Source organism: Sphaeramia orbicularis, chromosome 13, assembly GCF_902148855.1.
Source record: "Sphaeramia orbicularis chromosome 13, fSphaOr1.1, whole genome shotgun sequence".
Lineage (NCBI taxonomy): Eukaryota > Metazoa > Chordata > Actinopteri > Kurtiformes > Apogonidae > Sphaeramia > Sphaeramia orbicularis.
The window spans coordinates 38,942,235-38,964,660 of NC_043969.1; the positions used below are offsets into that span (position 1 = coordinate 38,942,235).

At 38.0% G+C, this 22,426-nt stretch overlaps 1 protein-coding gene across 1 annotated transcript in view; it reads left to right on the forward strand.

The window, feature by feature from the left end:
* The window catches only part of tenm4 (teneurin transmembrane protein 4), a 580,630-nt gene that overhangs the window by 211,306 nt on the left and 346,898 nt on the right, over positions 1 to 22,426 (forward strand). Inside the window, exons 7-9 of the mRNA XM_030151937.1 lie at positions 7,581 to 7,745; positions 16,750 to 16,964; positions 19,213 to 19,423. Coding sequence (XP_030007797.1) covers positions 7,581 to 7,745; positions 16,750 to 16,964; positions 19,213 to 19,423 — 591 coding nt within the window. The remainder of the gene's footprint in view (positions 1 to 7,580; positions 7,746 to 16,749; positions 16,965 to 19,212; positions 19,424 to 22,426) is intronic.

Here is a 22,426-nt window from a genome sequence, read left to right on the forward strand (position 1 = left end):
TTAGGATAATTTTGGTGTGCTGAATCCAAAAATCACATTAATTTTGCTCAATCAGGTCAACTTTCTGAACTATGCTACATATTGGCTTTTTAACATGTTTGCTTATATTTATGGGTATTTTCACATCATAGGATACAAAATTCTTTCATATTTCTTGCAATAAACAAATTCTGAAGATTTTGCTTTTGCCAATTTATGATTAATGTTTTTTTTTTAATATTACAGGTGAATGAAATGGCTTCGACTAGAAAGTCTTGCAAAAATAAGCCTGACGTATTCTGCTACATCTGCGGTGAATACACCATTGTGCCTAACAGGAATCAGGTCACAAGTTTCATAAAGTGTGCTTGTGAAAATGATTTTTTTTCTCTTAAAACCTATTTTGGGTGAGAACTATATAAAAAAAAATCAACTGATAAAGTCACAAAAATGTAATCAATTTTGTGAGAAGATCAAATTTGTCAAAGTCAAATTAGCAAAAAAAAAAACCTGACCTGATTGTGAAAAACAGATGTCATTTTTGGATTTAGCGGTGCAAAATGGTCCTAATTCAGTTGAAAAAACCTAGACAACTTGCAAAAAACATTTTTTTGTAACCCAGTGTAATTTTTCCGCGACTGTATGTGTTGATTTGAACCCCTCTTTGGCTTTCTCTCTTGAATGGCAGCCTTTCTCACTTGTATTGACGCCTCTTTGGAGCTACGAAACGCCATATCAACGTTTAGAATCAACGCTCGACCTTTTATCTGCTTAATTTTTTCATAGAATAACCAGGGAAAAGGACAACAGTCTCTGAAAATGGAGGGACTATGATTAGAATGGTTGTAATTCCAAAGTACTTACAACAGTATTTCTGTTAAAGGGTTAATATTTTGCTAAACCCACTTTTATAAGATAGACTTTGGTTCATTTATTTGTGTATTTGGACCCTAATAGTTCCAAAAGTTTGAATTTGAACCCTCCAGGTGCTGCAAAGCTATCTTTATATTCATTCCGGCAAAAATCGAGTGGATTTCTACAACCTGTTTTAATTTCTTGTTAATTTGTTGCATCCATAACTAGCTGCATCACGACATTTGCACATATAAGGTCAAGACTTTCGACCAACATTTCTCCGAGTACGACATAATTGTTTATCAGCAGCAGCGGTTGTAGTAAAAACTGAAAATATGTCCAAACTTCGAGCCAGTTACCTAAAATGTTCAGTTGTTGGTTGAATGGGACAGAGCAGCACAGCCAACAACCTGGAGGGGGTGGGGCCTGAAGTGGCTCATTTGCATTTAAAGGGCCAGTGCTCAAAACGACCTTTCTGGTGTCATTACTCAGAAATAGGGTTGAAAATGGACCTGTGGAATTGAATTAATGAAGAATTCAGACCCAAGCAGAGCATTTACAGTTGATGTAGACCACAGGGAAATGTTTGAAAATGCATAATTCCATTTAAAAAAGCAAAATATCACTCCTTTAAACCACATATTGATGGTTTTATCTCAAATCCACTGTGTTTTTGCGCAGAAGAAAAACTAAAAAACTAGCATCAGTGTCCAAATAGTTGATCTGACTGTACTTCAACCTTTCTAATCCATAAATTCAGGTTTGGTTTGCTGTAGGGCTGAACGATATGGACAAAATCTCATATCTCTATGTTCATGCCAGATATCTCGATATCGATACGAAACGATATGACTACGGGTTCGGTGAAAACCAAGCATTTATCAGAAAAATACAAACATCGTAATACAAAACAATGTGGAAAGTGCAGTTTTATTTATAAGAACTCACTGCCAGTCATCAACATTAACATAAAGTACGATTAAATAAATTACAAATCAAAAATTTTACTGCAGAAAATGTTTTTTTTACTGTAGAAATCTATATCGTTTATATCGTTGCTTTTTCGATATTAATATCTTGAATGTTCATATCTAGATATCGATATGATATATCTCTCAGCCCTAGTTTGCTGTATTTTCAGTTTGTTACTGTATGTTTGCTACAGTTTGTAACCTGGCCAGTTGCCCCATCGGTTTGATGTTGTTTAATCAGAAGGTTTAATTAGTAGTCTGCAAAACTCCGACCATCTCCTGATGTACTCCAAGTAAACATGTTGGAGACCGAATCTCACCCTAAGATCGGAGTTTCCAATCAGGAATGAGGGCCGTATTTAATTAAACGCTGATGAGAAAATACATTTAATTTCAAGTGCAATTAATTATTGAGGTCTGTAATTGGTGACTCTGGGTGAGATGTCTAATGAACCCAATTATGCCTCATGACAGATGTTTTGCCGTGCAGTTTGGGCGGATTCTATCACAGCGTCGTAAATCGGCACATATTGAAGTGAAGCAAGAAGGTCGGGGGCGGGGCGGGGGGGGGTTTAAGATGGCACTATTTTCTCTGTGGTCGCTCCCTCATTAGCACATTTGTTATACGTTCCTCATTTTAAGGTCATCAGTATCCTCCTGTGTTCACTTTCATTCACCCTGGGTATCGAGCCAAGGACGAACAGGTTGGGCCCTAGAAAATTTTCCACTGCAAGATCATCCAACCCAGAAAACGCTCCCTGCAACACATATTCAACCTGTCTGTCTTTCTGTACATACAAATAGAACTGCACTGTTTGATCTGGTTTTCCTGCATCCCCCCGTCTGATATTTGCTGCATCAGGATGTGTCAATATTGATTTAACTCCAAACGGGGAGAAAACGTCGCCTTGTTCTTGTTTTTCTCTTAATTTTAAATCCGTTTTGATTATTTCCTGCATTTAAAAATCAAATATTATTCATGCACAAATAGCAGAATCAGTGGCTTTATTACATGGACCGATAATATATATATATATATATGTACGGTATGAATAAATGTCCCCTGTGATAATATTTTCTGCAGGTCAGCTAAAGCATACAATACAATATGATGTGACATGAGGCGTTTTTTTCTTGGGCTGATGGAGGTAACATTCATATTAGCATTTAGATACAGATAGAGATAAACTTTATTAACTTGCAGGGGGAAATTCATCATACATCAGTGCAACAAAAGAAAAGGCAGCGACATTAAAATGAAAGGAGTCACTGAAAAATGTGCAGATTATTCAGTCAATCTTCAGTTTAGTCTCCAGTCTATCTTCCATCTTATCTATAAACATTGAGCATATCTGTCAAGAGTCACTTATAAAAAAAAAAAAAAAAGAAATTGTCGTAAATAACATATTGCACCTCTTAAAGTAACATTACACAGCCTTAGGACAGATTATAACAGAACCTATTTACAGTCTAATACTTCAGTATGTGTTTTCATTTGTCTTGCAGAAATACAGAAATGCATTTTCACACCTCAATTTGACACAACTACTAAATATAAAGATGGAGAAACTACATTTGCAGAGCAGATGTTTATAAATGATGTTTTTTTTTTTCCTCCTAGAAATCACTTTGTACTTTTGTGAACGAAATTCTAGCCCTCCAGGAATGTGCAAATTAAAATGATCCTCAACATGATGTCGCTGAAAGAGGTGTTTCATACTACGGACTGCAGACTGAGAGGTGTAAATGTAGTTAGGTGAGAAATAATCAGCTGATGGCTGCCACATTTAACAATTCATTGTTTAAGTGTCTTAAGAGGGATTAATTAGCCATCTGGTCCAAACACATTTTAGACCATGGCATACACTAAGCTTTTTTTTTTTTTTTTTGCTTTTTGGGAACACCATATGATGTATTGCCATTTTTGGATGCTAGCAGGGCTGATTTTGACTAGTAAGATGAGTTAAAAAAAAATCTATTCATCATAGTTTCCCTTGAAGTGTGCATTAGTTGGAAAGTGCTCTTCAGATCAGAGGATAGAAGCGCAGGAATGCTGGCAGATGACCCACAGCAAAAAGCACCGTCTTCCTCAGATTGGCTGAGGAGCCTTTTAGTGCAACACCTCTGTTCTCTAATTGGCACATGGCGTGACCCTACTTCCTGCCAAGAGTTTAACGAAAGGAGGGCACAACATGTGCTCAGGACAAAATGGGTGGAGGTACGAAGTACAGTACTCCTGACAGGTCAGCAGCATCACCGGCACAGACACAGCTTGTCTGTGCCAGTGGCCATCTCATTAGAAGTACCTTGTTATTGCTTCAGCCTGTCTTCATTTTCAGCCAGTTCTGGCAGCCTTCGGAGTGTCATTGCACTGCGCTTGCAAAGTTTGAGAAGCAAGAAAAACAAAATCTGTAGGTTCTTCATGGGCTTAGATCCAACGCTCTGCATATCACAGATACCAAGAAGGCACTGGAGTAAATCTTTAGGGAGGGGGGGGGGCTCTTCAACCATTTTTCATTAGAAGCCTCAGGGACGGATGGGATGAAGAACGGGACTCACAAAGACGTGATTACTAGGACACTTGGAATGACACCCCGCCTGGTGACTTTGCAGTGGGTCTGCCAGAAACATATACTGACTCCTTTTCCATTTCACCAGTCAGTGCAGAGCCACAAATCAAAGGTAATGTCTTTCTGGAGCGTACAAAATGACAAACAAAACCATTTGTCTCTTAACTGGTTTTCTTTCATTGACACAGTCACTTCTAGAGGCCTTGGTCAGACACAGAGCAGATGCTGGTTTTAACACCGAGCTTTCATCTTCCTACAGAATTTGGACTCATAATCACAAATCTGTCGAATGTGTCAGTAAACATACAGACCTGCAGTCAATCCAAACAGAAAAACTAGACAATCCCAGTGGGTTCAGCCCAACAATGTCCACTTTCGTTATAAATCTCTTCAGTTTGATCTGCTACTTGTCATATTCATGTGACAGTTTCACCTCATTTAAGTTTCTCTCTGGTCCTGGACTCTTCGCATCACAGATGAATTTAAAGTGGAGAGATTTAATTCGCTGTCCTTGGCCCAATGCAGTAATTTAGGATGTGTGGTTTGATTTTTTAGATAAATTAAGCCCATTTTCATATGTTTCATTGAATAAGTTACTCAACAGTTGTATTTGTCATATTCAGTCATGTCAAACTTGAGATGACAGCCTGAAAATTCATAAAGGTTCATCCTGTAATTCAGAGAAAATGTATTATGCTTAAATCATTAAAACCCAGAAGGGAATGTTTGAAAAAGCACCAAAATGTAGTTTTCCATCAGCTGGTGCACTGAATTAATGGTCTTCTCTGTCTTTGGAGCCTAACTTTGATGGAAATCCTCGGCAGATATGAGAATGCAGCATGTGCGATTGGAACCGAAATGATGAAAGTTAAAAAAAACTGCAATGTCTACATGAAATTTTGTTGATAGAGGAACTAGATACAGATGGACTCGATGATGGCGAGTGTCTTAACGAAGCTTCATTGTATGTGTTGGTTAATGTTACCAACTCTTAGCTGCGTTTATCCGTAAAAGCTGAAGAGATTTTCCTTCAGATTTGATGTTTTAAAACATTCAAAAACTGCAATGTCTACATGAGATTTTGTTGATAGAGGAACTAGATACAGATGGACTCTGTGATGGCGAGCGTCTTAACGGAACGTCATTGTGTGTTTTAGTTAAAGTTACCAACTCTCAGCTGCGTTTATCTGTAGAAGCTGAAGAGATTTTCCTTCAGATTTGATCTCTTAAAACTGTAATGTCTACATGAGATTTTGATGATAGAAGAGCTAGATACAGATGAACTCGCTGATGGCAAGCGTCTTAATGGAGCATCATTGTACGTTTTAGTTAAAGTTACCAACTCTCAGCTGCGTTTATCTGTAGAAGCTGAAGAGATTTTCCTTCAGATCTGATCTTTTGAAACGCTCAAAAATTGCAACGTCTATATGAGATTTTGTTGACAGAAGAACTAGATACAGATGAAGTCGGCAATAGCGAGCGTCTTAACAGAGCATCATTGTACGTTTTACTTAAAGTTACCATCTCTCAGCTGCATTTATGTGTAGAAGCTGGAAAAATTTTTGCTTAGATTTGATCTTTTGAAACGGTCAAAAGCTGCAATTTCTACATGAGATTTTGTTGATAGAAGAACTAGATACAGATGAACTCAATGATGGTGAGCGTCTTAACGGAGCGTCATTGTACGTTTTAGTTAAAGTTACCAACTATCAGCTGCGTTTATCTGTAGAAGCTGAAGAGATTTTTGCTTAGATTTGATTTTTTGAAACGGTCAAAAACTCCATTGTCTACATGAGATTTTGTTGATAGAGGAACAAGCTACAGATAGACTCTGCGATGGCAAGTGTCTTAATGGAGCTTCGTTGTATCTTTTAGTTAAAGTTACTAACTCTCAGCTGTGTTTATCTGTGGAAGCTGGAGAGATTTTCCTTCAGATTTGATCTTTTCAAACTGTCAAAAACTGCAATGTTTACATGAGATTTTGTTGATAGAAGAACTAGATACAGATGAACTCAGTGATGGCAAGCGTCTTAACGGAGCATCATTGTACGTTTTAGTTAAAGTTACCAATTCTCAGCTGTGTTTATCTGTAGAAGCTGAAGAGATTTTCCTTCAGATTTGATCTTTTAAAATCGTCAAAAACTGCAATGTCTCCAAGAGATTATGTTGATAGAAGAACTAGATACAGATGGGTTCAATGATGGCAAGCGTCTTAACGGAGCTTCATTGTATGTTTTAGTTAAAGTTACTAACTCTCAGCTGCGTTTATCTGTGGAAGCTGGAGAGATTTTCCTTCAGATTTGATCTTTTAAAACTGTAATGTCTACATGAGATTGTTTTGATAGAAGAACTAGATACAGATGAACTCAGTGATGGTGAGTGTCTTAAGAGCATCATTGTACGTTTTAGTTAAAGTTACCACCTCTCAGCTGCGTTTATCTGTAGAAGCTGGAGAGATTTTCCTTCAGATTTGATCTTTTAAAACTGTCAATTTCACTCTTTGTAATTGAATTGCTTGGTTATTTACTTGAGGAGCTTAAGAGAACCAACAAACCAATAAAATGGCTATATTGAGTTTCCAGGGCTTTTCTGCTGACTGTTGACTTCCAAGGTGGCTTTTGCCTTGCTAAGCTCGTCTTGTCCATTCTCTTATTGGTGATCTGTCATGGTCAGCCCCTCCTCCTCCGTCCTGCACTCCGATGCCATTGTTGCAAAGGACATTTCTTTTGTCGACCTTGTAAAATAACAGCGCGCTTCATAGGCTGTGTTCACATTGAAATACCCCCGGTGTCTCTCTGGTGATGCTTTTTTCCCTTTGTCCCCTAGTTTTTCAGCAGAGTAGTAAAGTAATGGGGTTGGAAAAATGACAAGGCACTAGGGATGGTCCACGGCGATGTTTGTGCTCCCCGAGACAGATGTTGTCCCGTGGGGTCGGGAGAGCATTCATCTTCTGATCTTCGTGCTCAGCACTTTTTAAGAGTGCCATTAACCATTAAACCACGTATTGTTCTTTAGTCTCTGGATTGACTTCCTGTTCCTCTATCCCGCAGCTGTCACCTTTGGAAAATAACTAAAAACGACCCAACAGCAGTGTCTCCTTTTGGGGTTTGGGGAATAACGTAATTTACAGAACATGCATTTTGGTCCTCACTTTGATGCATTCTAACATTGTCTCTGGTTTTTTGTTGTTGTTTTTTTATTATAGCCATGCACCTTTTTGGATTAAACTGGCACCTCCAGCCCATGCAAAGACAAATGTACCAGCTGTCAGAGGACAATACAAGTGGCCTACCTTTTCCCACTGACCTGACCTTACCACCACAAGGCAACACAGGTTTGGAAATACCTGACCGCAGGGGAAAAGATGACAGTAAGTACCATTTTATAGAGGATAATGTATTTACAGTGAATGTAGTAGTCTCCAAAAGTATCATCATATGACAGTGTTTTTTTGTTTAGAGGCTGATATTGATGTTTTATTTGTTTTTCTATCAGTGTGGTCATGATGTTTTGTGTGCTAACCATTTGTGCATATGATATCTATGGATTCCTAAAAAGTCTTAAATGGGATTGTTCTAAATTAAGGTTGTTTTTATCCTTAAAATTGGTAGTTAAAACTTAAATCTGGCACTCAAACGTCTAAAAAATTCAATTGACGCTATAAATAGTATTGCTTGTTTGGAAATCTTTGTACAGAATTCGTGTAATGTGTTATTAGGTGAGGCGCCGTAAAGGAGGGGTAAACAAATTCATGGGACCCAGCATTTCCAGGGGTCCCAGTGGATATAAGTTAGAAGTTATGAAAATGAGTGTAAGCTCTGCAGTTAAAGAGAGGCATAGAAGGCGGGACTCGGATGTCAAAAGTTAAGTTTTACTTTTGTTTTCACGCCAGTTGTGGTTGTTACCGCGCTTATGAAACACACTGTTATACCTTCCGTACAATACGCCCCCCCACTCCGATGACACATTTCCAGATAAACTATTTTCTGAGGGGCCCACAGTGTTTACCTTCCATGGGGTCCACAATTCGTAGCGGTGCCCTGTGTTATTAGTGTTGATCATTTAGTGGAGCCTCCAACAGTCATTGATGTTTGGAAGGGTTCAAGTATGAGGTTTAGCAGCTTCAAAGTCAGCAGCAGAAACATTAGTCATGGACAAATGGAAATGTAATGTTAGACTGAAACATGGTTCACTCTTTAAAACCTGACCTGTCATCGCTGACATACCCTGCGCATATGCATTTTGGATGGCTGTAACTCTTTCACTGTTTGTGCAATTGGAAAAATTCCAACGACTTCTTAAACCTGAGACGTTGCGCTTTGTAGGGTTTATTGGGTCATTATGGTAATTTCACTCAAACCTGTACTAGAAGCTGGAGAATAGTCTGTTTTAGTAGAATTAGAACATGCAGTAAATTGTAAATGACAGCTAGATTTTGAAAATTGTAAGTACTTTAGAAAAATGGCAAAGGACTCTCTTACAACATATTTTCTAACCTTTTTATTGTCAAAATAAGAAAAAAAAAAGACCATTTTAGGCTTAGGGTTTAAAAGGTTTAGACTGGCTCAACATGGTAACTATGAGTCATGTTGGACTGTTATTTATGTGAATGTAAAGTCTTCAAATGTCTTAGAAAGTCATACATTTGGCTTCCTCAAACCTGTAGATACCCTGAGTACCTCAAAGTGCGTCAACCTCCCCAACCTGATCTGAATAAACCATTGTTCACTGTGCACACTTCCTTTTCATCGGAGATGCATCAGTTCACAACACAAGCCACTGGTGAGAGGCTTCAACATCTACTTGGTAGCATATTGAGCTGGACCGGACTATTCAAACAGAACATAATCTGAACTCTGATACCATGGCTGAGCTGTTTAATATGACAACAAATAAACCTCGGCCTCTGCCATTGGCCCATTCACCAGCAGAAGTCAAAAAGGCAAATATAAACCCATGTTGACTCTGATGATGAACTCTGTTTCTCAAGATGCAAATGATTCCACTGTAGATCATTATTTCAGTCATAAAATAATGATTAAAATTTGTTTTGTTTTTTTTAGGATAATGTTTGGATCAGCAGTGAGCAATAGTCTGATTGTAAAATAGCAATAACTCGTTCAGTCATTTATTCTTCTTTTAGAGTTGAAATTAATATCCCACTTTCCAAATGTGGACAGCAGTCATCTGTAGACACTTGGCATTAAGGCAGAGAACGACATGATTGAGGAAATATTTACAGCTTGGCGTGTCACATTGCAGATCTACATTCTGTGTTAGCATTTCTCATCTATTTGTTTGACTTCTCAAATGCGTCACTCAACCACAACTGTTTTGGCTTCATAAACCCCTCTTCATCCACCAGACTTCTGCTGTATATATGTTGCAGTAGGGATTTAAAGAGACACATGAAGTCATTTGTCCAGTCAGCTCAGTTGGATTCTAGATTAATGCCGATCTGTGATATTAATCGCTCCTTGAATTTATTATGTGAAGCTTGGAAACAACAAAAAGACAATGACAGTTCAACAAAATCAGTTTTCCCGTGGGGTCTTAGAAAGTCTTTAATTTACAAATCTGCACTTAATACCTTAAAAAAGTCTTTAAAATGTATTACTTTAGATATGGTAGGTCTTAAATTATGTTGCCATAAACTTGTATTGTGTTTAAATGTGTCTGTTAAATGTCCAAACTAGAAAGTAACATTAATCTGCTCAGTTCCACTTGTTCCAACCCAACAATTTATATTGAAATTAGCAACAAATTATTGCTAACTTTGCAACCCCTGGTGAGAAATTATCTCGCAAGATTCCATTTTGTGTACAGTATGTATGTAATATTCAATCTCTGCTGATGTAAATAAATACATTTTCCTATGTTTTAGGAGTCACAAACTTTTGCCACTATTGCCATGAAATAGGCTGTGAAATGGGCATTAAATTATGCTCTAAGTAGTCTTAAAAAAGTCTTTAAAAAGTCTTAAATTTAACATGTAGAAACCTGTAGAAACCCTGAAAATGACCGAATGTGGACATCTGTAACCTCAGTCACAACACCAGGTCAGATAAACACATTTACGTACAGTGTTTCATCTACAAATTGATATGACCACCAAAAAAGACTGAGTCCTTCTGATTTTTTGTTGAGTCACACTGCTATACTATTGAATCCCGACATAAAACTTTAATTTTAAAAAGTACATTGTTTGTTTCATGATCTTCCTTTTCAATATCACATCATTCACAATGTCACACATACACACCATTGTACACAGATAAACAGAAAGTGAAACACAGTTATATTTTCCTGAACTGTTTAATGAACAAATGTAAATATTCAGAAAGAATGACGATTTTAAAATAGGTTCGATGTTGTTGATGAAGCAGCAGGCGTCGGGGAAGAGTTATCACAAGCGCAAAGTCTGTGACCGTCAAAACAGACCAGTTCACTGGCAGTTGTACAACCTGAGCCGGGAAGATCCTTATCAAACCAAAGTTTTAGTTATTTTAGTTTCTTCTTCAGAGGCATATTTTTACTGGTGTTCACTCAGATCGACAAATTCACAGCACAGTCTTAGCGCTATTAATGGCACATGCAGCTGTATGGCCTGTGTGTACTGAGTGAAATTTGAGAGAGAGAAAGATGTACGGGACGGAGTAGCACTAACCGCATACTAAATAGCTAGCTCATAAGAAAATGCAAATGGATATTTTTATTGATAGCTTGAGGGGAAGAAAACAATCGTAAATTTAGTCTTCTCTTTGCGTCCACTGGGCCTCATTTGTAAGTAAGTAAGTAAGTAAGTAAAGCTTTATTTATATAGCACTTTTTAAAACAACATGTTACAAAGTGCTTCACATAAAGGGGAGATAGATCAAATCAAATCAAATTTTAAGCCAATTTACAGAAACCCCACAGAATCCTCCAGGAGCAAACACTTATGACTGGTGACAGTGGCGAGGAAAAACTTCCCTTTAACCGCAGAAACCTCGAGCTGACCCAGACTCCTGAAGGATGGCCGTCTGTCTTGGCCAGTTGGGGTTAGAGCGAGAAAGTAAAGGAGGAGAAAAGAGAGAGCGATAGACAGAGACTGAGGGAGAGGGTGGAGAGGGGGGAGGTAGGTGGAGACACATGCACAGATAACCGAACTAGAACATGTATAGAACAGTATAATAAACACTATCGTAATTATATGGATAAGTGAGTGATGACGATAGAGGTGGAGAGAGGCAGGACCACAGCAGCAGGTCCAGAGATGATCTTAGGAAAACCTGTGAAGATCCAGGGAAAAACCGGTGATGATCCTGGGAAAACCTGTGAGGTGATAAAGCACAGAGACTCCAGGGAAGAAGTCAAGTCTGTAACATGAATTCACTGGGGCGTAAACAGAAGAGATTTCATTTGTTCATTTGTTCATAGTTTTTTTGCGTCTTTTTCTAATTGTGCGCGTCTAGGACACAGGGGTAGATGAAACACTGACGTAATAAATGTTGTCATTCCAGAACACTGTTGCACTGACCTCAGAAAACACTAGGACGAAAGTTTGTCAAATCTTGAAGTTTTACAGATGACATTTTGAGGCTCAAGCAAGTTTGTTATTATTGGTCTTCCAGTTTGTCCATCTCGTCTCCGCGGTATGCACAGAGATCTGCATTGTAATCCTATAAAAGTTGTTGTAAGTGGGAAAGTGTTATTTGTTCCTGGAGGAAGAAAATGGGACAGCTTAAGGGACTGAGTATCCAGGGGCTGGAGGGGGATTAGCCACTCTGTCCCCTTCAGAACGGATGTGATCCTTTCATCTCCTAGCCTGGGCTGCCTTTCCTGGCAGCCAAAGAAAGCATGTGCTCACCCCACGGTACCAACTGCTCAACTCCAGGAAAGTTTGCTCTCCTCCATTCTCGAACAAACGGGCCCAGATTTAACCATGTGATTTGCCACTGGCAGACTATAATAGGTGGAAGATGGGGTCATTACCATATAGATGAATCCAGGAGTTGTCTTTTTCATTTACCAGACAGCAGAAAGTGTGTTTAGCTAACAACAAGCATGACTACAGCTGAGCTTAGACTGTGCATGGCAGCCTTCGTTGATAGAAAATCAATAGCCATACTTTTCTAAATAACTCTCATTGTGCTGCGCTGTCACCAGGAACAATGATGAGCTATCTAATGTTTTGTCAAGGTGATACAAATATGTAAAGTGCTGAAATTTTTCCGTCTTTCCATCAAAGCGTTAATTTAGCCTCCAGAACAACAGCCATTTATTTAACCACGAGACTCATTATCACTGGTTTCGGCTTATGATTTATTTAAACGGTGTGTAAGTACAGCCTTAATGTGCTTCATAAGTATACACACACCCCAACATGTGGAAAACGAGTCTCTGTTGCATTATGTAAAGCCCAGATTTGGGAGACGGGGAGTGTGTCCTGTCTACGCTGATAAAACCCACCGCCGCTGATGGACTTTTGAGAAGACCGCCATCTGCCGTGCCACGTGCAACCTAACGCCATGTCTGCCTCCGAGTCCTGAGGGTAGTTTGTATGGACGCCTGCTTTAACAGACATCTCTGCCGAAATTAGCTCATCTACATGGCCAAACAGATGTTGCCGTTTCCACAGAGTCCAATATAAGATATATTATGGACCATATGGAAGATTTTTGCCTGTGAGTCAAGTACTTACATTAGCAATCCTTCTCTATTATAATCACAATTTTCACTTTATTACTTTCGCTCAGGTATGTTTTTATTAGACGACTGAAGCAGTTAGGTTTTCTCAAGTCTTTTGCACGCCATGTGCCAAACCTTTTAAATTGTTTAACAACCTTTCATTACTATTTGATGAACATAAAAACAAGTCGTACCACCTTTCATTCAGCCATCTTAACAAAATGAGCACAGTGAGATTCAGTTTTAATTACAGGATGTCAGTGCTGTGAAATAATCAACGCTAAAATGTACTGAAAAACTGCATGATGTCATTCCAGCATCATCTGTAAAATAAATAACAGTAGCAAAAAAAAAAAAAAAACAATTATATATTCAAATGGTTGCCACAAAACAGAGATGAAGTATTTTCCCTTAATGAGACTAAGATGAAAAATATAAGAAACTAAGCTGAGATTTCATCCATATTCTAGACAGAATACCATATTCAGCAGATATAACACTGCTATTATATACGAAGACAAGATCCAATGCTCCTTTTCAATGAGCCAAGTATCAATGGAAGTGCAATATTTTATAGACTGTTGTGTAATGGGTCATTTATAGCTTTAATATTGCTAGACTAGAAACTGTACAGTGTTGGGGAAGCTACTTTGCAAGTGTAGCTTTTTAAAACTACAAGTACACACTACAGGAGGACCCCAGAAAGAGTAGCTGATGTCCGGCATCAGCTAATCGGGATCCTAATAATAAATAAATATTAAATAAATAAATAAATCTATCCATGGAGAAATGTATTTTGTAAAACTACAGCTAGAAAAACTAGTTTTGGCAACGACTTTTTTATTTTGAGCGTTAAATTGAGAATGTACATGTGGTGTATATGAAACCAAATATGGCCGTGGTTGGGGCGTCACGTCGCTATCGCTAATCAGAGGCAGCTTTGGCTGTTATGTCATGACATAATCATGCCTTCAAAGCAATTCAGGATAAAAGAAACAGGGACTGTCTTGCATTCAGTGGTGAAATACAATTTATATTACAGAAAAATACATACATCTTAAAAAAAACCAAAAACTTAATTTTATAGTGTTGCCCAAAATTGTTGTTTGCAAACTGAGTAGTTAAATTACAAATAATTACCCAAAAAGTACTTGAACTACTTGACACGGCACAATACATGAATGTAGTTTAGCTATCAATAAGTTACAGCAAAATGTAGTTTCAAGATTCAAGGATTCAAAGATTTTTATTGTCATACCAGCACACATTTACACGAGATGTCACAAAATTTGGTAACTATGGTTTAACTATGCCGTTCAGCTACATGTAGTTTGTCTCCCCAACACTGAAATTGTACATTTTATGCTGCTTGGTGTCTCACAATCAAAAAAATACTAGAAAATATTAACTACTACATATTGCAGAGTTAACCACTGTTACTGCTTTGCACAAATAAAACTGTAAATATTGGCTGAACTTGGTGATTCAGAGGATTTCGTGTGTCATATATAGTAATGTACAGGTTGTGTAATTTTATTCTAGTGAAATATCAGTTTGCACCATCATGGCCGAAAGCTTTAGCAGTGATGCTGATGTTGTTTTTGAAAGCTCTGCTGCTTCAGTTTTTCTTTAGTTTTTTCTCATGTGTTTCTGAAAGACCAGTGAAGAAGAATTGTAAGCATTTTCTAGTAGCAAATAAATTACATTAATGTAAAATCTCAGTCACTAGTCGCTTTTCCATTGGACATCTGTGCAAAACTTTACCGATATTTACTAAATGTCGAAAAAACAGAAGTGCGTAGTGTTGGTTTTTCCATTAAATCACAAATGCGATGATTTGTTTATTTATTATCACGACATGACACGAGAAGTCATTCCATAAACATGGCAACGAATGTAAATATGGTGTTGATTTACAAATATATTCATTATTATTATTTATTACCCCTCTATCTCGTACTAAATTAAAAAATGATTGGGTTTCCTGGTGTGTCCACACATACCGCCACATGTTTCTTCTTCTTCTTCTTCTTCGCTTGTTGTAACGTACGTCAACATCTGTTTTTTTAATTCACTTGACTCTAGTTGCGAAAAAAGGTCTTTCCATTGCAGTTTTGCGTGATATACCATTTGCGCTATGCCCGAACAACCACCTCTTGGCAGCGGAAAAACTTTTAATCGAAAAATGAGACTTTTGCCGAAATTGACGTTTTTCCATTAGGTAAATTTTTATGCGCAAGTTATATTTGTGCAGTTTGAGGGTCAATGGAAAAGCGACTACTGTTAAAGAGGAAGTAACATGTTCAACAGACAGTTAAGTAAGTTATTGATTTCTCAGAATTTCTGTACAAATGTATTATTCATTCATTCATTCATTTTCTGAGCCCACTTTATCCTCACTAGGGTCACAGGGGTCGTTGGAGTCTATCCCAGCTACTTCTGGGCGAATTTATTAATTTACTTAAAATATACAAGTCTATAAACATATAACACAGGCCTTTTGAGAGATTTTAATCCAGAAATGCTATTTACTGTGTGTTTATGAGCCAATGAATATTAGAAGTTTCCAATGTACGATATTTTATTGAGTATCCGGCAGGTTTTTGACAGCGTATGGGCCAGCGTCGCATTATTATAATCAAAAAATACCTTTATTGCTTTCACTTTTCCTCACAATATTGAAACTGTGGCATTTTTCTCAAGGCTTTTGCACAACTGCCAAAGCTTGTAAATTCCTTTTTAACAACCTTTCATTACCTTACCACTGTCTCTGCAGCCACTTTAACGAAACGAGCAGGTTTTCATTTCGTCTTAATCTCAGGGCGACGATGCTTTGGAATAATCAATGCTACCCTGGACTAAGACATTTCATCGTGTCATTTTAATATTACTTATGTTTTATATTTTAAAAATCCTATTTCATAATGATGTGTTTTACAGTGAGTGTTGCATCTTTGTTAATGTTGCGAGTATAGCGAGTTTACTTTATAGTGCCGTGATTCTTTAAAGTCTGTCAGCACTAAAAGTTCCATCTCCACAGAGTCCAATATAATAGAGCATATGCCAGGTTTTGGCCAGTGGACGCGCCAGAACCTGATCATGTAATTTTATTAAGAGTCCCTGTCTATTAGAATCATTTTACTGGTTTCACGTCGCTGTATTTTTGAAGCACTTGCATTTTCTCAAGTGTTTTGCACACCACGTGCCAGCCCTTTTAAACACCGTTTTAACAACCTTTCATTACTATTTGATGAACATTAAAACAAGACTTACCACCTTTTAGTCAGACATTGTAACAAAATGAGCGTGGTGTGAGTTCGGCTTAATTATAGGATGTCAGCGCTTCGAAATAATCAACTTTTTCTTGTACTGAAACATTTCATCAGGTCATTTTTTAAGCATGATTTCTGACAGTTAAGAATGAATAACATGACCATTTAAGACTTTAACAGGAGTGAATTAGTGATTTTTCTGTGTTTTTTTTTTTTTTTTTATTTCTCTGTCTTTACCACCAGGAGTAGAACTGCTGGCAATGGGCAGAGGGATCATTCATTATATTTTTTTTCCTCCAGCTGTCAGCTATGTGATTGAATATCTCTGATATGGTCAGACTATCATGCTTCAGCAGACTGACTCCCTCTGCCCTCTGCACACTGGATTAATGGCGTGATCTCTTTGACCGATTTACTTTGTGTGCAATGCAGGCAAATTGGACAGCTTGTTCCCAGATGACAGCTATATAGATATGGGCGAGATTGACGTGGGGCGCAAGGTCGCGCAGCAGATTCCTCCTGGTATCTTCTGGAGGTCCCAGGTCTTCATTGATCATCCCATGTACCTGAAGTTTAACGTGTCCCTGAGCAAAGATGCCTTAGTAGGAATCTATGGAAGAAGAGGTCTACCTCCATCACACACACAGGTGGGCAAATCCTTTTTTTTTTTCTTTCTTTTTTTTTTTCATTTTGTTTTTATTGAAAAAGGTGACAAAATATCTCCAACATTACCATTCATACAGATGTTATCTATTAGAGCCCTTTTCATATTTTTTATTTTATACATAAAAAAGTGCCCAAAAAAAAAGAAACAAACATATGACCTGGGTGCTTACAGTTTCGGTATTTCTCAGTTAACCCAAAAGACCCAAACAACCACCGGTGACACAAATAATTGGTGTAAATTACAGTTTTTCATCTTTTCATGGTCGTCAGATGTGACCCATTTGGACGTTGAGAAACTCCATAGTTACCGTGGAAACACAGTCATCTTCTACAACATTGATTCACCAGTAAAACCCATGGAGTTGGATCAGTGACAGTGGATGGAGACACTGGGTTTGCGTTCAGTTAATGATAGATTTTGTTGAAAAAGTCACTTTTTCTTCAGTTTTCTCTCTTTCTGACCTAAGAACCCTCAACTTTAATCTGATCTTTTTGAACATCTACATGATCAGTTTTCAGTTATTGATATCTTTGCTGAAAAAGTCATTTTTTCTTCAGTTTTCTCTGTTTCTGATAGAATAACCCTCAACTTTAACCTGAGTTTTTATGAACATCTACATGATCAGTGAATTAAATGTAAGAAAATACCTGATTTACACTGAAAAAAAAAGTAAAATGAGGAGGATAATATTATAATAAATGGCGATAAATCATTTAAGAAAGGTTAAATATAGAGGAAAAATGCATTTTCTCTATAGTCACAAAAGTAGCACTGGGTCTTTATGGGTTAAAAACAATCATAGCATTACAGTACCTCTGGGTTCTTTAAACATTACACATGTTTATGCAGAAAAACATGAAACAAAGAATAAATACAGGGAGATTATAAAAAAAGGAGAGGACATTTTTAGAGGCGGCTGGAGGATACAAACTTGATCCATTTGTCCCAAATATGATAAAATGTACCCCTCTGGATTCTGATAAAGTACATTTTTCCATTTTGAATATTTGCAAGATGATCTCATACTAATCTATTGTTGGTGGAGCTGAGTTTAACCACCTTCTTGTTTTCTGCTAAAAGTGCCTGTAATATTTTTGTATCCTCCCTCCGTTCTAGTACAGCGACATCCACAAGATATAAATTTACAAAGTTATAAGTAATATGAACCCTAAAGAAGGTGGGCCAGTCCAAACTAAGCTGGCATATGAAGATGTTTTCTGTAACATGTCATTGTCACTGCTTTGCATTTTGCTTAAAACAATAGGAAATTGTGAATGTAATGTTGTGTGGAACCATTTATAATCATGTCTGCATTGTGTTAGGATTCCGCTTCGGTTTCCACCTCTTCTTTTTCCACAGAATATAAATTGGGATATTGTTTAAGAATATCTTTGTAACCATGTAGGATCGTGTGGCGAATGCAAACCAATTCATAAATCTCTCTATTGTATTATGAATCACTTTCTTTTGCTGCACAACGGATTTATGGTAAATTTCTTTGAGGTTCAATATCGTCAATGAATCACACAAAGATACTGGGCTGCGGGGCCACTGGAGGGAGATTTTTCTTTACACTAATTTCCCATCTATGTGCAGCACCGAATCAGATATATGATGTTATTAATCATATCGAACTGCATGGTGGTTCGTAGGTTTCTGCAGTTCAATAAATTGTTCGTAGCGTGATTTTTGTCCAGTGTGCTTTCAGTCAAAAAACATTAGCCTCCCTGTCCTGTCCTGTTTTTTTATTTTTTTATTTATTTTTTTACCCCATAGAGTGAAGCTTCAGTGTTGTGACTGATTGCACATGGAGTGACAGATGATTCGAGACTCTCTTACTTATGTAGATGAATATAAAAAGCACCCTCATTGGTATTCATTAAGTCTTTACTAATGTGAGGCAAATAGTTGCAAGATGTTATTTGACGAACATTAACTTGTATTTATTTCTTTTTTCCTCACGCACAGCTTTTCTTGTTCACGTTAGACATTTCAAACAAGGTTTTTCATGTAAGATATGCAACTATGAAATTATCTCTGCCTATCCAACCACGGTTTGCCAAGGCTTACTCAAGCTCCTCTGGAATGATGAGTTATTCATGCAGACCAAATGATGCTCTGCTTTAAAGAGAAGCTGAAAGCACTCAAGTCTCATGTGTCACTCTAATGGCGTGTCTGCGGTCCGTCCTCTGGTCTTTCTCACTTTCTGTCTGTCTGTCTGTCTGCAGTTTGACTTTGTGGAGCTTCTGGATGGGCGGCGCCTCCTTGCCCAGGATATCCACGGTCTAGAAGGCCCCGCGGCCATGCAGAGGAGCCTGGTACCCATTACCACACATGACACGGGCTTTATCCAGTACATGGACTCGGGCATCTGGCACCTGGCCATCTACAACGACGGAAAAGAAACCGAAACCGTCTCCTTCCTCACCACCGCCATAGGTGAGCGCCCTGGGCACGACCCGCTGCTGAAACCTGTAATAGCAATCCACATAATCCCTATAATACCAACCAGCAGCACTCTGCAGCAAACAGCCCAGACTTGGGGCATGAGTCACAGACCGTTTTTTGGCAGATTTCAATAGCTAAGGAAAGTGCAGGTTAATCAAGGTGAAGTTGAATATTACAAAAATCAGGACATCAGTGCTATCCTGCCATGCCCCTGAGTAGGGCATTGAGAGATCATAATATCCTCATTAGCCTGAGTGTCTTCTGAGCGAATCAGGGGTCCGGCTTCTGGGAACCATTTGCATACAATTCAAAGGATGATTGTACCCTCCTGCCAGTGCCATTTTTGATCATGATTTGCTCCAATTTCCATCTATTTTCCATATATCAAAGTCGGGGAGCTATTTCTCTGACTCCGACAAATCCCGTGCAACGCGCGCCTCTGTTTCCGACGCGCGTCCTTCTCGGTGGAGGTGATTTCGTTTTGTATGCTCCTCTTTGTTCTCCCTTAAGTGTCTTTGATTAGCGCTGCTGTATCAAGCAAGGTGTGAGAGGGCCCGAGGTGTCGACTTTCACAGGGATGGCAGCTGGGAGCTGTTCTCACATGCTCTTTAATTAAAGCTCCTGGGCCAGAGTCCATCTGTGACAGGGGCTGTGCCAGGCAGCAGATCGATGAGAAGCTGTCCTCAACACCAATGTAACACCGAGTGGAGACAGGCAAGAGATGCACTATGCCCCCCCGCCGTGCCAACAACAGCTGTAATTCAATACTTAATATATGATATGACACGAGGAGGAGGAGGAGGGAGGGAGGGAGGGAGGGAGGGAGGAGGGGCGGCGTGTTTACTTTTGCTCATTTCTTCTCGACTGCGTGAAGGCCTCATGTGGTTTGAATCACAGAAAACAGATAAAGTGCATGTGCAGCGATGGGGATGAGGATGGGGATGGGATAAGGCTGGACAGAGTTAGTCAGAGAATTCTGCCTGTGTTCATTTGTATCGGAGCTGATCTGCCCACAGGAGCTCAGAGGGAGGCAGAGGGGCCCTTTCTAAAATGGGTCACCGGTTAAGTGCCCTTCAGCAGAAATTGAATCTCGCCAACTGCCTGAATTGTATTGAGCCGTGGAGGGATGGAGTTGACCTTCAAATAGAGCAGTCCAGGTATAGAAATATATGTGAACAATATCCAAAAGAGACACCGGCTATGTTGTATTTACATTAGGTTTGCGGCGTCGAGGAGTAGATGAATGCATGTGTCATAGAGCACGGAATATTTGATAGCTGTGTTGATTTACAGTGTTAGTTGGAATGTGTTTATTTATACTGCGTCATGAGCTGATCACAGTCACTCTACACTAGAGTTGAGGAAAAAATTATTAGACCACCCTTGTTTTCTTCAGTTTCTTGCTCATGTTAATGCCTGGTACAACTAAAGGTACTTTTGTTTGGACAAATATAATGATAACAACAAAAATAGCTCATAACAGTTTAATTTAAGAGCTGATATCTATCCATTGCAGATTTATCAACCAGCGTCCTCGGTGATGTAAAATGTTGAAAAAAATACAAGCATTCCTGCTGGGATTCGAACATCGTAGACTGTAGCATTATTTACTGAATTATCCATTCATATGTACTTCAGGGTGCAAATTTATGCATCCTAAGGCTCTCTTATCTTTTTTTCTTCTTCTTCCTCTTCTTCTTCTTCTTCTTCTTCTTCTTCTTCTTCTTATTATTATTATTAATAATAATAATACATTTTATTTGTAGGTGCCTTTCAGGACACTCAAGTTCACGTACAAATTTGTTAAAATAAAACACAACTAAATTACACACATACAGTCACGGAAAAAATTATTGGACCATCCCTTGTTTTCTTCAATTTCTTGTTCATTTTAATGCCTGGTACAACTAAAGGTACATTTATTTGGACAAATATAATGATAACAACAAAAACAGCTGATATCTATCCATTTTCCATGGTTTTCTTGATAATAACCAAAATCACTTCAGTTCTTCCGTCAATATCTATGGCATTGTACTGACAAAAATAGTGCTTTTAGGCATTTTATGTTTTCTTTTCTGTCTGTATTAATCACATCATACACACAGGAGTTAGTACTTGATTGCATAACCATTGTTTTTGATGACTTTTGATGGTCTAATAATTTTTTCCATGACTGTAGAGTCTACCAGTCTCATTACTGTTTACTAATAGTATGTGCCTGTTTTTTAAGGAAGCTACATCTAGATGATATATAGAGTCTGTTTTATTACTATTGTTTTTTACTATTATATTATATTGTTTGCTTTTGCACTATCCTTATGCATGTACACTTTTTTCTTATACTTAATTCTGTTGCTGCCTTGACGGTTAAATTTCCCTGTTGTGGGATCAATAAAGTCTAATCTAATCTAATCTAATCTAAAATGACAGAAAATCAGATACAGGAACGTCATAAAGTGCTCAGTAGACATAACCAGATCGTCGCAATATGTGCTGTTTAACTTCCTGAATCACCGCAAATAAAGATAATATTTTATTTGCATACAACATGGATTTACATGCAACTATTTGACCAATCAGATGGAGCATTTGTCCAATAACACAATGGTAGAAGCACAAAAAAAACAAGGAAAAGTAACAAAATTAGGCAAAATGTAGCTAGTCTTTCCCAGTAGAATTAAGTAAAACTGAGAAAATATTTAAAGTGATTTTTATTCTTAAGCCTTTGATTTAAAACAAACCAGGACTTGTCGACGCATAAAACACAGGATGTAGTTAATACAGCCCAAGATGTGCATTCGATTAAACAGTAAATTTACATTATGGTTATTTTAGACGCGCGTTATTTCACTTCTTTGAAAACAGAGAAGGTAAAACTGCCTTTTCAGTTTCTATTTATGTTTGAAGAGGATCAGTTGCAAGACAACAAAATGCTCTTAAGAAACCCAGTGAAAACAAAATGCTCTTCGCCAATTCACATAGTTTTATTTT